General features: G+C 50.5%; 1 protein-coding gene across 1 annotated transcript; it reads right to left on the bottom strand.

Annotated features, from left to right (window-relative positions):
- Positions 1-1,369: 1,369 nt before the first annotated feature.
- On the bottom strand, positions 1,370-10,175 carry FGF23 (fibroblast growth factor 23). Its single transcript, XM_065936647.1, has 3 exons — positions 9,911-10,175; positions 3,384-3,487; positions 1,370-1,807 (listed from the first exon to the last, which is right to left on the bottom strand). The coding sequence occupies exons 1-3, from the start codon at positions 10,104-10,106 to the stop codon at positions 1,370-1,372; spliced, it is 738 nt and encodes a 245-aa protein (XP_065792719.1). The 5' UTR covers positions 10,107-10,175.
- Positions 10,176-15,363: the final 5,188 nt, after the last annotated feature.

Raw genomic sequence — 15,363 nt, 5'->3', positions numbered from 1 at the left:
TTCAGGCGGCCGATTAAGCAGAGGTAGGAAGGGGCCCTGAGGACGTTTAAGTCATCAGTTCCCTGGCTGGTGCTCCATCGTCTGTGAGAGTCGGTATTCCTCAGGGTGGCGCTGGGGCTTCTGGGACTGAAAACTATCTTTGGTGCCCCCAGAACTTCCAAGCGGAGTAAGATCCAGATGTGCCAGCCTAGGAGCGTGTTAGCTAGGCCTCTGGACACGGCTGCAGGACAGGTAGGGTCGTGATGAAGAGTTGATGGTGCTGGCTTTTCCTGACTCCTGCACTGGGGTCCCCAGTCCTGGATTTCTTTCCCCAGGATCCTCAATGCCACTTCATGAAAGGAAGGGCACCATTGCTACAAAGACCCTAAACCCACAGCAGTGGTCTCAAGCCCCCTCCCTGCAACAGTTGTGTAGTTGGGATTGCCAGTCAACCTGGAAGCAGAGACTTAGCTAAATGCCTCTTAGGAGAGTTTGCATTTTTTTCCATTTGGAAAAACAAATCCTAGCAGGGTAGATTATCAGGAGCCAAGACCAGATCCCCTCCTCAGGCTCAATTCACTCAAGCCAGAGGCGGTCCAAGAGGCAGGGCTGTGTCAGGGCCGCAGGGGTCACTCTGGGCCCCGGGCTTTGGCCGCAGAGAGGGAGAGAGCAGGGCAGGGGGACAGCCCAGTAGGGAGGGGATGTTTGCACCTTGATCCCCTGTCTCCCGTCTCTGAGCAGTCATTCTGGCTGTTTTGAGCAGCCTACCACCAATCTTGTGGACAGGCTTCTCCAGAGATGCTTAAGAATGTTTGTGAGTAGGATTGCCCAGTTGATCTGTTAATGTCCTCCCAGGTCAAGATCAAGCAGGGTCCGGGCAGATGACACAAAGGTGGGGGCTAGTGGAGAAGCTGCTGGCTTGGGCTCTCCCCTTCAACTCTGTGGGCGAGGGGTGCGGGTGTTGGGGGTATCAACTTCCTAAACCTTTGTTGCTTTCTTTTTTTTTTTTTTTGGCCTGCAAGGTATGTGGGATCTCAGTTCCTCCACCAGGGATTGAACCCACGTGCCCTGCATTGGCATGGCTGAATTTTAACCACTGGACCACTAGGGAAGTCTCTAAGCCTTTGTTCTTAACAACTGGACTGATGGAGAGGACAGGAGAGGGAAGAGGAGAGTGGGCGGGGACCCCTTCTCTCCCAGGGGCGCGTGGAGAGGTGGGATGAGGAAGGTCAGGAGTTCCATCCCGCAGGCCTCAAAGGGCGATTCCCCCTGGGGCGGCGGGTGCCGGACCTCCCGGGGAGCGAACTGCCATCCCACTCCACCTCCTCTGCTGGGGGTGGCAGGGCAGCCTGTCCCCCAGGAGACGATGTGGCTTTCCCAAGTCGGCGCCCTAGGCGAAGCCAGGGAAGGGCCGGCAGCGCTCGGCGCCTGCGGAGCCGGCGCGCACGTCCAGCCGGTGTCCGCGGAGCACCCCGAGCGGGTCGCTGGCGGCGGGGCCGGCGTCCTCGGCGCTGGGCAGCTCCTGGGAGCAGGCGGCGGGCACGGGCGTGGCGCGGGCGCGCGGCTTGAGCACGCTGAGCGGGTCCCCGCCGTCGTGCGCGCTGCGCGTGTGGCGCCGGGGCCGCGCGGTGGCGGCGAAGTGCGGCAGCGGGATCTCGTTCCTGCGCGACAGGAACTGCGCGTACGGGGGCGGGTTGGCGCCCGGCAGGAAGGCGCGCTTGGCCCGGCCCAGGCTGACGAGGAAGCGGTGCTGCGGCGAGTGGTACACGTCGTAGCCATTCTCCAGCGTCCGCTGCCGGAACCGGCAGCTCTCCGGGCTGAAGTGATGCTGCAAGCGGGGCGGGGCGACTGGGGTGAGCCCGGAGCCCACGGGGACTGGACGCGACCAGCCGCACCCCGGGGACCCCATCCCTCCCGCCCACTCTGCTAGGGCCGTGCCTTTAAAATCCCTTAGTGCCCTGCTGGGCGAAAGGGATTTCCACTCATTTCCAAGCTGCCCGGCCCCCAGCGCAGTTCCTCTCGGCCAGCCTGGGGACTCACTGGCGGTGCGTGGCTGCCTGGAGCCACGCTGTACAGAACCAGCTTTCTGGAGGGAGGCCGACTTCCATGCGGCCTCGTCCTGCCCTGTCTCTGCCCCTTTAACGCTTTTTGGACTCAGCGGCGACTTGGGTCAGCCTTCTCACCTGGACAAAAGTGGGCTGAGGTTTGTGGGGCTCCACATAAGTGAGGATGCTCCCAGCAGAGACAGAACGTGGGAATTCAGGACATAAACTTCATCACCAGATGACCTAGGCAAGCCCTCACTCAGCCACTCACCGGCTGGGTTTTGCCCAGTGCCCCCTGGGATCTTTGCAGAGTATGCCGTTTAATCCTCAAAGTCCAGGAAAGAAAGTGTCAGGCAGTCGGTCCTGTCCGACTCTTTGTGACACCATGGACTGTAACCCGCCAGTCTCCTCTGTCCAGGGATTATCCAGGCAAGAATACTGGAATGGGTTGCCATTTCCTTCTCCAGGGAATCTTCCCCACCCAGGGTTTGAACCCAGGTCTCCTTCATTGTAGGCAGATTCTTTACTGATTGAGCTACCAGGGAAGCCCCAGAGTCCAGGAAGTCAGTATTTTAAAGAGGAGGACTCTCTATGTGCCTGTATGCGGTCAACAGGTATTTTCATATCTATTTGTCTATATTTGTTCAACAGATATTTGTCTGCTCTGGGTCAGATTCTGTGGCGGGTGCTGGGATACAGCAAGTAAAACAGAAAGTAATTGCTGTCTTGGAATTTCTGGTGGGAGGAGCTCCGGAGCTCCGCCTTCCTGCTCCAGTTCTAAGGCCTGATGTTTGGACCGCCCTGCTGCCCTGTAGTTCGGAAGCCCTTGCTCTCAGCGCAGACCAGCTGTCACAGCTGGGACAGAGAGAATTCCCTACAGACCTTGAACTGGGGGAAGCCCACAGGGCATATGGTCGACATCCCCACGCTTGACTTCTTCCAGGTGAGGAAACTGAAGTTGACAGATATAGGGGACTTGCCCAAGGTCACAGACATCAAGGAACAACATCATGAGATGCCAGTGGCTTCTCGCCCTTTCTTTCTAATGGACTTTACAATATCAGTGGATGTGATTTGAGGACCTGGGCTGCAGGCAAGGTGCTGTGCCACATATAGAAATGGGGACAAAGTGGGGCAGGTCAGATTAGAAGCTGAGAGCCCAGGAACCCTAGAGCTGGACATCCTGGGTTCAGACCCCAGTTGTATAAACCAGAGCATCTGATACTTAGATGGGTCAAAGTTCTCAGTGGAAACATCACCAAGATACACTGCAAGTGGAAATCTTTAAAGGTTCTACGTTTTGCCAGAGCTGTGAGATAAGCATTTGCAAGTAGTAACCCAGCACAAAAAGAAACTCACGGATCCAAAAATGTTGCCTGTGAAGTCCATGCAGAGGTACCGCCTGCTCATCACACCTGTTATCACTACGAAGCCCGCATCCTCCGATCTGATCATCAGGGCGCCTGTGGAGAAAACCATTCAGGTCCAAACCGGGCTTCACGTGTGGTCCCCACCTCCAAGAAGTCTGCCTTGATTGATCTGAAGCAGGCAGGGTGATGACTTCACAGAACTCTCCTCACAGATGTCCTTGTTCAGCCTCTTTCTTCTGACTTCCACTTTCCCACGCCCCTCCCCTCCTCCACCTTGCCTCCTGTCTCTCCCCCTGCCTGTAGGGAGCACCCCAAGCTCCCAGCATTCTACCTGTGCCAACACGTTTCTCTCTCCCTAGACTCTGTTGCCCCTTTGCTCGGCCCCTCCCCTGCATTGGAAGTGCAGAATCTTGACCTTTGGACCAGGGAAGACCTTGGCTCATACTGCTTAGTGTTTGCCATGGTGGGCACATTCTCCCCAGCTTTTGTGATTATGAATTCTATGCCCAGATGTCTTTCAGGAATCCAGATTGTACTTGGAGCTTGATCCTCCACCGAGATAGCTGTGCGGAGTCAGTGATGCAGCAGTCGTGGCACTCTTTCTGTGTCAAAAACTGTATTTGAGTGAGTCTTCTCCTCTCCTTTCTGTGTATCCAGGTCACTCATGCTCCAAGGCCAGGCTCATATGTCACCATTTTATGGAGACTTTCCTAATCTCCCTCATCTGCATGGACTGTTCTTTCTTCTCAGGCCCTCCAAACAATACCTCACCTCTATCTGAGCATGGACCTCATCACCTGTGTTAATACATTTATGCCTCCCTAGGGCGGAGAAGCAGGTGGTTTATCTGTCCATGTTTAATGGATGCAGGGAATTACTCTTGCTTCTTCACCATTATTCTTTTCCTTTTCTCAGTTGCTGGTGTCCGCCTCCCCCAGGGGCAGCTTCTCTCAAAACCTAACCCTGGGGCTTCCTTGGTCCTGGTGGTCCAGTGGTTGGGAATCTACCTGCCAATGCACGGGACTTGGGTTTGATCCCTGGTGTGGGAGATTCCACATGCCGCAGGGTAACTAAGCCTGGGCACCACAACTACTGAAGCCTGCACGCTCTAGAGCCCGTATTCCTCAGCAAGAGATGCCACTGCAATGAGAAGCCCTCAAACTGCAACGAAAAGCAGCCCCCACTCACTGCAACTAGAGAAAGTCACACGTGGCAGTGAAGACCCAGCACAGCCAAAAATAATAAATGAATAACCCCCTGCTGTTGTTGCTAAGTCACTTCAGTCGTGTCCGACTCCGTGCGACCCCATAGACGGCAGCCCACCAGGCTCCCCCGTCCCTGGGATTCTCCAGGCAAGAACACTGGAGTGTGTTGCCATTTCCTTCTCCAATGCATGAAAGTGAAAAGTGAAAGTGAAGTCACTCAGTCAGGTCCGACTCTTTGCGACCCCATGGACTGGAGCCTACCAGACTCCTCCGCCCTTGGGATTTTCCAGGCAAGAGTACTGGAGTGGGGTGCCATTGCCTTCTCTGGAATAACCCTTTAGCCCTGGACAAAAGCGTGACAGCCATTCATACTTCTTACACCCTGAGTAAGTGACAGCAGCTTTGCGTGGGACCCCCCTGCTCCCTTGCCCATCCCCGTGGAGACTTGCAGTTTTAAGAAGTACCAGTGACTAGTTAAATAAAGTCTATAAAGTGTCTGTTTTGTAGCAAGGGTACAGTTAGACCATAAAAAGTGTGATGCGAGTGATAATTGAGCAAGACTTCCTCCGCAAAGGCTGTTTAATTACCTGACATTTTCTGCTAGAATCATTTTTTAAGTCTCAGGGTCTCTTCCCTTAGCTGACCAGAGAGAATTGTTCCCCACACGTCACATTTGGCCTCAGAGTTCCCAGGGAGGTAGTTCAGGCAGGGGTCTTCTAGAAAGGTAGCCTGGAGAGCTGTGAACGCCCGGCATGTATGCCCAGTACGTGGTGGCGCCTCGTGGGTGAGTAACACCCCAGATCTACCCCATGCGGGCTCCATGCAGAACCCTCCAAGGACAGCGGCAGGCAGTACTCAGACCCTAGGTGAGCTCAGAGCAGTCAGAATGATGACAGGCAGAGGCCGTGAAGCTGAGAGTGAGCCCAGAAAGAGGCCCAAGGGGAGCGGTCATTGACTTCCAAGTGTGGCTAAGGATTGGCCTTGACAGAAGCTTCTGGAAATGGGGTGGGTAATGGGAGGTGCAGAGGATATCAAATCCTCCATAGTGGGTCTGTCGGGGTGTCTCAGATCTACAGTTACTGTCGAGGGAAGACCTGAAACATAAAGAACAAGAAACTGTTTCTAGCCTGATGATTTTTTAGTCTCGCTGGAAAAAAAAATTACACTTCATAACTGTTGTACTCTGAGTACTTGATATATTTTAAGTTCTCGAAACAGCTGCTATAGGACTTCCCTAGTGGTCCAGTGGTTAAGACCCTAAGTTTCCATTTCAGGGAGGTCCAGGTTCAATCCCTGGTTGGAGAACTAAGATCCCACATGCCTTGGGCACTAAAAATAAAGAAATAAAAAAGAATTTTAAAAAACCCCAGCTGCTATGTTATTAATGTCACCACAATTAATGTTGGAAGTAGCAACCTCCCAATTTAAAGGATGAGGAACCTATGGCAATATTCAAACTCTGGTCCATGACCCTGGCATCCTCTGCCCATGGCCCAGGAGCTCATCTCCAACTAAAGTCATGACAAGCCTCAAAAGATGCAATCAAGGGCCAAAATCCAGGCCGTGGCTAATAAGGCTTCCAGGTCGTGGTACCCTGGAGCAGGGCAGGGGAGAGGTTCTGAGCCAGCAACCTGGAACCCAGACACTAAGATTCTGTTCCCTGTTACACCTCTTACGAATGTTGTAGCCTCAGCAAGTCATCGCTCTCGTCTCACAGCTGTGCTGCCTACTACCCAGTGATATGGCAAGATCAAAAGGGATGATGCTGTAAAAGTGCCTTGAAAATGTTTAGCAGATGGAAGGTTCCATGGAGGGTGGCTGGCCTGCCCTTGACAACAAGCCATCACTTCGGCTGTCACCGGCGGATGCCTGCATCCCTCTGGGTGGTGTGTGTAGTGTGCAGGGCCACTGCGGACAGAAGGCAGCCTGCAGAAGGACAGGGATCCACTGCTGTGAGGGTGCGCAGGCTCGAACCAAATCCACGTGAGCCGGTGCAAAAGTCCAGCAAAGGCAAGAACCACTTTCCCTCCCCGATGCAGGGGCCCAAGGCAGGTCTGCACAGATCCACGGGCAGAATGAGGCAGGAAGAAGGCATCAACCAACCCCTGACTGCTGGGGCCACATCTATTGGAGCCCGGCAGGTGTGAAGGAATTTCCTTCCATGATGCCATGTCTGTGTACCCGACCCCAGAAGTGTGGGACCCGGTACAGGTGTTCCTTGGGTCACTTACCATATGTGACCCCAAGCCAGTTATCTGTGTTCTTGAATCTCTGTTTTCTCATTTGGAGCACAATCATTCACCCCATTTGGTCGACTTCGGGATGTAAGAAGATAATATTTTTATCCATTATAAACACACTTTCTAAATATCAGTGATTGTTACTATGACCATTTTGCCTCAACCTCTGCAGTAAAAGTAGAAAAATTTCTGCCCTATTCTCGTCTCATGGCCAGTAAGTGATAAATAAGATGATGGGTGTAAACAGCTTTGTGTTGTGTGTTGGTTGCTCAGTCGTGTCCGACTCCTTGTCACCCCATGGGGTGTAGACTGCCAGGTTCCTCTGTCCATGGGATTCTCCAGGCAAGAATACAGGGGTGGGTTGCCATTTCCTTCTCCAAAACAGCTTTGGGGTCCCCAAAAGGAAGATATTATTTTGAAAGATTAAAAAGCCCAAGGATGGTTCAACTTCAAGTAAAGAAAGTCACACTGGGGAAGGTGAAGGAAGTAAAAAATTTAGGATCTAGAGAGAAATATTGACTGCATCTCGTTGCTCCTCTTGCCACAAAGTGGGGCTCATGGGGTTCAAGAGGGTGACGTTGTTTATAGTCAGGAGGAGATACAGGCTTCAGAGAGGTTCCCTGTTAACAGCTGTGAGTCCTGAGGGCCTAACATCTTGTAGGCAGATAATTAATGATGATCAACAAACCAAAGATGGGCTGAACACTCAACGACTAATCGAAATTCCTCACTTATAAAAGTTAAAAAAAAGAATTTAGTAAAGCACAATAATCAAGTGAACTGCGTTTTACGGAAAATGCATAATTAATTAGGAGGGAAAATACACCCCACATCTTTCCATCAATGTAAAACCATCATTGGTTTTACAAAAATTCCAGAATTGCTTTGCGTTCATTGGGGAGGTCATTACAAATTCTTCTTCAGCCTGTTACTTGCCACCTAGTTACTTGTTTCAGTGTTTTAGGTAACTTTTTATCTTAGTCTACCTATCTCTCTCTCTAATCTATTTCTTTATCTATATGTATATAATGCTCATAATAACTGATCTGAATAATATAAAAGGTTATACAAACTAGGAGAAGTATCTCCCTCCCACCCCTGACTCCATCCCTAGGTTTCTTAATTGCCAGAGACACAGGCTTAGCTAGGGTCTATATATAAAAAAACGAAAGCACATTTCTGTAAAAAAAAAAAAAAAAATCTGAAATCAGTTCATCTCACTTTGCTTCCTCTCAGTCATTTTAATTCATTCCAACTAGCGCTCTGTGCCTTTTTGGGGCCTGAGGTCAGTGGCTACAAGAGGGGAAGTTCTCTGATTCATTCTGCAAACTCAGTAGGCTAAGCCCCGCCCCCTTCTGGCAACACAGCCCTCCCCCTATCCCCACCAGGATGCATCTTTGGGGGCTTCCTTTCATCAAAGGAAGATAAGCTTTAGAAGCAGTCTCTTAATTGTCTGCAGCCCTTTCCATCTAGGGGAATCACAGTGATGTACCATAATCTACTATCCTGCATTGAAAATCATCTCTCATCTTGAAGGGAGGTGACCTTCCACAAGAGGTGCAAAACATGTTTCCGAATAGTCTCTTCACAGCGGGAAGACATGAAGGGTTGGAAGCCTGGAGGTGCTTGAAGGACTGGGTCTTCTTTTGAAGTCACCTTAGCTTTGAGGAATGTCAGACACATTGCAGATGCTGCTAAGTATCCATTGAATAAAACACGCGCTCCGTTGGCGGCAACAACTGTATCCCGATTTAGTTCAGATTTTTGCCATGTGGCTCAATCTTGGCTTCCAAGATGTTGACGCCTGAATCCTACCATATTCCCCTGAGTTCTGGAAACTGTTTGGTATTTGAGGAGACCTTCTTCCTATCTCCCGTCACCATCTGCTGAGAACTTGAGGAGATCTGAACTTTCTGCTTTGCATGTTCATCTGTCTTGCTACTAGGTTTAAGGCCCTTTGATTCTTAGCAGAATGAAAGTCTTGCATATAGCAAGGCCATTGCAAAATTACTGAATCATTCCGTGCAGCAATAAAGGGCAAGTCATTCCTACATTTTTTTAAATTAGACAGATTGTGAGTACTCTTTCATGCCTCTGATTGAATTGTGAATCAGTTGGCATTTTTCTGTATCCTTAGAGTAATTTTTACTAGTTCTCTTAAAAAAGAAGACCATGTCTTTTTAAACATCCATCCTCTTCCCACCCCGTTTTCCCTTCTGGGGACATCTGAAGCACAGCTAGTTAGTTGGTTTTCTATTGTAGACTGTGGTCTAATTTTCCACAAACTTGATCTTTGAAAACATTCTGATGGTCTTATGTTTTAGGTGAGTTTTCAAGCAGCTCAGTTTGCTACTAGGTAGACCTTTCAGCTCCACAGAGAAGACTCACTGGCTCATAGCAGCCTGGGTACCACTGAAGCCTGCAATAAGGTTGTTGGATAGATGAGTGCATGGATGGGTGTGTGGATTCAGTGGGTCAGACTCATCAAGACAGTGAATACTGTCTAGTCTAGTCTTTGATACATTCTTCCTGAGAACTTTTACAAGGCCAGAATACTAGAAGCCCTGAGTTGGAAAGAGCCCCTGGATTCATCTATCCCAAGCCTTGGTCTGGTACAAGAATCCTCTTTACAACTTCCAAGGCTAACCCAGTCCAAAGTTCATGAGCATAACTCAGCGTCTACTGACTGGTCTGGCTTCTCTTCCTCCCAGCCTCCTTGTCTATCATTTGTACATTTTTATGACTCTTTAGACAGGGCAAAGGGGAAGAGGTTGCTCTTTGTGGGAAGACAGATTTTAGTTAAGATGGAAATTATTCCTGTTGGGAGAAACCAATAAACACTAATTGGGGAGGTGACAGAATATTCTCCCGAGGTCTAAACATACACAGGTAGATGCGTGCGAACACACACACACACACACACACACACACACACACACACACACACACTGGACAAGGATCTAGGAGGGTGCATTAGCCTTTTGGTCCAGCTAAGGCCTCCCCAAGTCCCTGCAGGTAGATGCTCAGAGTAGTCCCCCCTCCTTCCTGGCGTGGGTGGAGCCCCCACTTACTGTAGACGGTCTGCTGCGGGGAGCCGTCCACGTGGCCGTCCCCGTGGATCTGCAGGTGGTAGCTGTTCCTGGCCGTGGCCGTGTACAGGTGGGTGAGGCCGCCCCAGCTGGAGCCCAGCAGCGGGGAGCTATTGGAATAGGCTTGGACGGCACAGCTCAGGGTGCAGACCCAGAGCCCCAGGCGGGCCCCCAGCATCGCAGCTCTCTGAGTGATCGGCGCTGAGTCTGAAACCCGACCCTGCCTCCCTGACTCTGCCGGCCTCTTTCTCCTCTTCCTTGCTGGTTTCTGGCGTGAGGCTTCTCAGCTGCATTCCCTCCTTTTTTCCCCTCGGACTTTTAAAGGGTAGCAGTGTGACATCAAACAGGAAAAACTCCGCCGTCCACATCCTCTGTGTTGTAATCAGCCCATTTGAAGAGAATACAGGGATCTCTGAGGCTCACGGAAGGCACGTCGGTTCCAGACACACACACACACATAAACACACACACCCCTCAATTTCAAGCCAACGCTCCCAAAAGTGAATGATGTGTGGGCAAAAGTTATCTACGACTCTGGGCTGTCTGCTGACCTGTCCCACTTCCACCAGGAAATGTGAAGGCAGCCAGCAGTTATGAAAAACTCCAGCTTCAGCCGTGCAGTCCACAGACGCCTGTGCAATTAATCTCCCATCAAGTCCACTCATTTTGCTTCTCTCCCAAACTAGTCTTTTGAATTCCAATCAGGAGCTGTGCATCCAGAACGTTCTCTATGCACAATGCTAGGTGGGTGTCTAGAGGGATGCAGAAATAACCCAGGTCAGCATCAAGCCATGGCATCCTCCAAGACTCCATCCTCGTGAATATTTGGGAGCTGGAGGTTGAGGCGCCCAAAGCCAAAGTTGCTGCCTTGGGAAGGAAGGAGAAAGACCCAAAGTCACTGCTCCTTTATGAAATGCTGACGTTCAATCGCTTGGTTTCCCTGATGTGGACTGCCCAGGGCAACTCCACCAGTATAGTGGTCTCCCTGGCAGAGTGGAGTTGAATTCAGAGAGCTCATAAAGACGGGACGTCTGCCGGCCACCCCTAGGGAGCAGCGCCCAGGAGGGTCCCCGGAGCACAGGTGCAGGCCAGGGGTCCCCACAGTTAGTCCTTGGGGGGCCTGGCTCCTGGGACTGGATGTGTCCTGTGATCGGAGAGGAGAGAGGTGTGATGCCTGCCCCAGGAGCCCTCAGCTAACGCAGGAGGCAGAGAAGAGTCAGGAACTATTACACAAGGCATCATGGGGTGTGAGGTCACACAGATGCAGGCACAGAAAGCTGGTGTTTATTATTCTGCACGTGTACATGTTTTCATAGTTTATAAAAGTGTTTTTCACGTGTATTTGCTCATCTGATCTCACGGCCACCCTGTGAGGTAGACACACCAGACATTAACAGTATTTTAATTTTATACATGAAGAAAGGGAGCTCTTGGAGTTTATGTCTGGAGTCACACAGCAGATGAACAGGAGAGCAGGGACAGTGTCTTCATTTCCCCAGGGTGCTGGCGCCATAATAATCCTGGTTACAGGTGGCACTTAGAGAGAGCTTACTAAGCACTTTATATGTAACTCATTTATTCTTCATAGTAACTCTCTGGGGGAGGAACTCTTACCTCCTCTGTGTAGATGAGGAGGCCGGTGCAGACAGTTTAAATAACGTGTAGCTTATACCGGGAGCGGTAGAGTTTGAAGCTGTGTGTCCTGAGCCCACCGCGGGTTGGGGCTGTAGTCACGAGGGCAGGAGAGGAAGGACCAGGAGCAGAGGTGCACAGAGCTCCTCATCTGGACCCAAGATGTGTCTCTAAGACACAGGGTGCTGGCGCCCTGGGTTAGAGAGAAGATTTAGGACAGTTCAGTGCTATATATGGGGCTTCCCTGGTGGCTCAGCTGGTAAAGAATCCTCCTGCCAATGCAGGAGACCTGCATTCCATCCCTGGGTCAGGAAGACCCCCTGGAGGAGGAAAGGTCAACCCACTCCAGTATTCTTGCCTGGGAAATCCATGGACAGAGGAGCCTGGTGGGCTACAGTCCATGAGGTCACAAAGAGTCGGATACGACTGAGCGGCTAAACCACCACCACCGATGCTGTGTGTCAGACAGCCTTCTCTAGGAACAGTCACAGAATGGTTCATACAGAGAACCCCATGCCTCAGCGAACTGAAGAAACAGCTTTGGGATTGAAGTGCAAGTCATTCAGGAGCACGTGATGGTGGCTAGCACTGTGAAGCCGGCTGACGATGCAATGTGATTGAGCGGAGAAGACATTTGTTCCCTACAAGTTGACTCCTGAGAGGGACTGGATGGCCAGGATGGGTGGGGCTTACCAGGGCATCCGGAGGAGGGACAGACCTCTGGGTGGACGCAGTGGTCAAGAAGGACTTGAGGGCAAGAGAGGCTTGAGGGAGGCTCACAGGGTGGGCGGGGAGGGGTGTCCCAGCCCACGCCAAGGCATGGTGGGACGCAGGGCAGGTGTCTTGGGAGGAGGATGTGGGCATTGGCTCCAGTCCCAGACTGGTTGGAAGGCAAACCTCCCTGGCCCCTTCCCTTGTGGGGAGGTGGTCTCAGGGTGGGTCAGGGTTTTCTTTGCTTTGTGGGACTGTGAAGCCCCTGTCTGCAGAGGAAGGTCTGTGCTCCCTACCTATACCTCTTCATGGTATATCATTTCAGCAGTGGTTTCCCCATCATCTCGCTCATCCAATTCCTGGAGTCAGGGGGATCAATGTCTAAGCCTCCAGGAGGGATGGCCTTCCTGAAAACATCACACTGTGTGTTGTTCTGCTGACAGTTAAAGCGCGTTTCCTAATATCCAATCAGATTTTCTTTTCCCCTAAAGCATCCACTCAATCTGCACATAAGTGTTTATAGGAAGCCTATCTTACAGCCAATGCTTCGTAGGAAGTCTTTAGGGAAGCCTAAGAATGAAAAAAGACAGTCCTGCTCTTCAAGGAGCTAAGGACATGCTGGGCAGGACACAGCTAGCTTCTGTCTGGCTCTTCCCAACCTACAATCTGCGTCCACACCCAGCATCACATCTGATGCTCTGAGAGTCCTGTGAGACAGGCTGTCAGGTCACGTCAAGAGCTTCACATCTCAAAACTATGATGAAGTACCACCTCACACTGGTCAGAAAAGCCATCATGCAAAAGTCTACAAATAATAAATTCTGGAGAAAAAGGAACCCCCTACACTGTTAGTGGGGACGTAAATTGGTGCAGCCATTATGGAGAGCAGTATGGAAGTTCCTCAAAAAACTAAAAATAAAATTGCCATATGATCTAGCAATACCACTCCTGGGTCTGTATCTGGAGAAAACTTTACTTTGAAAAGACACATGAGCCCTATGTTCACAGCAACACTGTTTACTTTAGCCAAGACATGGGAGCAACTTAAATGCCCATCAACAGATGAATGGATAAAGAAAATGTGGTAGATATATGTACAATGGAATACTACTCAGTCATAAAAAGAATGAAATAATGCCGTTTGTAGCAACATGGATGGACCTAGAGATTATCATACTAAGTGAAGCAAATCAGACAAAGACAAATATCACATGATATCACTTCTGTGTGGAATCTCACATATGACACAGATGGACTTGTTTACGAAACAGGAACAGACTCATAGACACAGAGAACAGACCTGTGGTTGCCAAGGTGGAGGCAGCTTGGGGGAGGGATGGATGGGGAGTTTGAGATGAACAAATGCAGGTATATGTATAAACAAATATATGTACATGTAGGTATAACTGAATCACTTTTTTGTACACCAGACACCGATACAACATTGTAAATCAACTGTAGTTCAATAAAATACACTTAAAAAAAGAAGTTCATCACTTCTCAATCAAGAATCAATACCTCCCAAGGGGTCCTCCCGAGTTCTCCCGAGGGCCTTTATTTTAGGAAGGTTACCATGACCAGAAAAATAAGCTGAAATGTCTGCTTTGGAAAGGAAAAATTGAAACATCTCTTTTGGGAAGGAAGGAATGAAAGAGGAAGCGAGTGACCCCATGGGAGGTATTAACACTTGACTGAGAGGTGATGAAGTTCTTAAGGAACTTCCCAAAATAAAGGCCCTAAGGAGGACTTGTCCTCTGGGCCCACCCTTCTCCAACAGCCTGGGAGAGGGACCCTTGAACACAGGCAGAGCAGATGTACCATCAAGGCCTGGAATGAAGTTCAAATCCATCTAAAACGTTGAGGTGAGAATTGTTGCCACACCTGCTGCTTCTGCCAGTGAACCTCCAAGCTTCCAATGACCTCATAAATCTGTAATTACTGACACTGATGGGTCAGGAATGGCTGTGGATGAGAAGGATAGGCATCTGAGGGTTATTTACTTGGCTTTTGGGAAAATAAGCTTTGACTTTCAAACGCATACCATTCAACTTTGCCACCTAGTATCAACTTACAGAGCTTGAAGGGCTTCCCTAGTGGCTCAGCTGGTAAAGAATCTGCCTGCCAGATTCAATCCCTGGGTCGGGAAGATCCCCTGGAGAAGGAAATGGCTACTCACTCCAGTATTCTTGCCTAGGCAATCCCATGGACAGAGAAGCCTGGCAGGCTACATACAGTCCATGGGGTCGCAGAAGAGTGGGATACGACTTATTGACTAAACTGCTACCACTAGAGCGCTTGAAAGCTTTTTAAAAGAATAAGAATAGCAATTGTTTGAGTGTGTTTGATGAAAACGATATCTGAGTGCTTGCTCAGCATAGGGGTTTAACGTTTTTCAAGAAGGTATGTCATGCTGGATAGGAATTCTGAAGAGGCTTGCAGGGTGTGTGTATGGTGGGGGGGCTCTGCGACTTGGTGACTGAAAGGAAGCTGTCCTGAGAGCGTGGAAGGAGGCGTGGCTGGGGGCGAGGAGAAGTGGGAGACAGAGGACATCCTAGGAAACAGCATCCCTGGGGAGCAAAGGCTTTAGGGCGGGGCCAGCCCCGCAAGTGTACGGTCATGCCCGCGCCCTGTCGTCTGTGGCTCCTGGCACTTGGGCACCGTCTAAGACAGTGAGAAGACACCCACAGCCAAGCCCTGGAGTGCAGGGGAGCTTTAGGGCCGTGAAACTGTTCTCACAGAGACTGTAATGGTGGACACGCAACCACACGGAATTCACGACCCAAGGAGTGGACCCTCATGTAAACTCAGGACCTTTGTTAGTCATCACATGTCAGTATTGCTTCTTGATTGTGACAAATGCAATACTTAATGCCAGATGCTGGTAGTAGAGGAGATTGTGTGTGGGGGGAGGTATATGGGAGCTCTCTGCTCAATTTTGTTGTTAACTTATGTGTGGATGCTCAGTCGAGCAGTTGTGTCCGACTCTTTGAGACCGCATCGACTGTAGCCCGCCAAGCTCCTCCGTCCACGGGCTTCTCCAGGCAAGAATACTGGAGTGGGTTGCGGTTTCTTCCTCCAGGGGCTGTTTCCGA

This window comes from Muntiacus reevesi, chromosome 1 (genome assembly GCF_963930625.1).
Source record: "Muntiacus reevesi chromosome 1, mMunRee1.1, whole genome shotgun sequence".
NCBI lineage: Eukaryota > Metazoa > Chordata > Mammalia > Artiodactyla > Cervidae > Muntiacus > Muntiacus reevesi.
The sequence above is the reverse complement of the archived record's forward strand: the minus strand, read 5'-3'. Positions and strand labels throughout refer to the sequence as shown.

Excerpts from the sequence above, each read along its gene's own strand:
- FGF23 (XM_065936647.1), bottom strand. The coding sequence starts at position 10,106 with ATGCTGGGGGCCCGCCTGGGGCTCTGGGTCTGCACCCTGAGCTGTGCC. Across the intron at positions 3,488-9,910 it reads CCCGCAGCAGACCGTCTACA|GCGCCCTGATGATCAGATCG; the intron begins GTAAGTGGGGGC and ends TTTTCTCCACAG. Across the intron at positions 1,808-3,383 it reads CAGGCAACATTTTTGGATCC|CATCACTTCAGCCCGGAGAG; the intron begins GTGAGTTTCTTT and ends CCCCGCTTGCAG.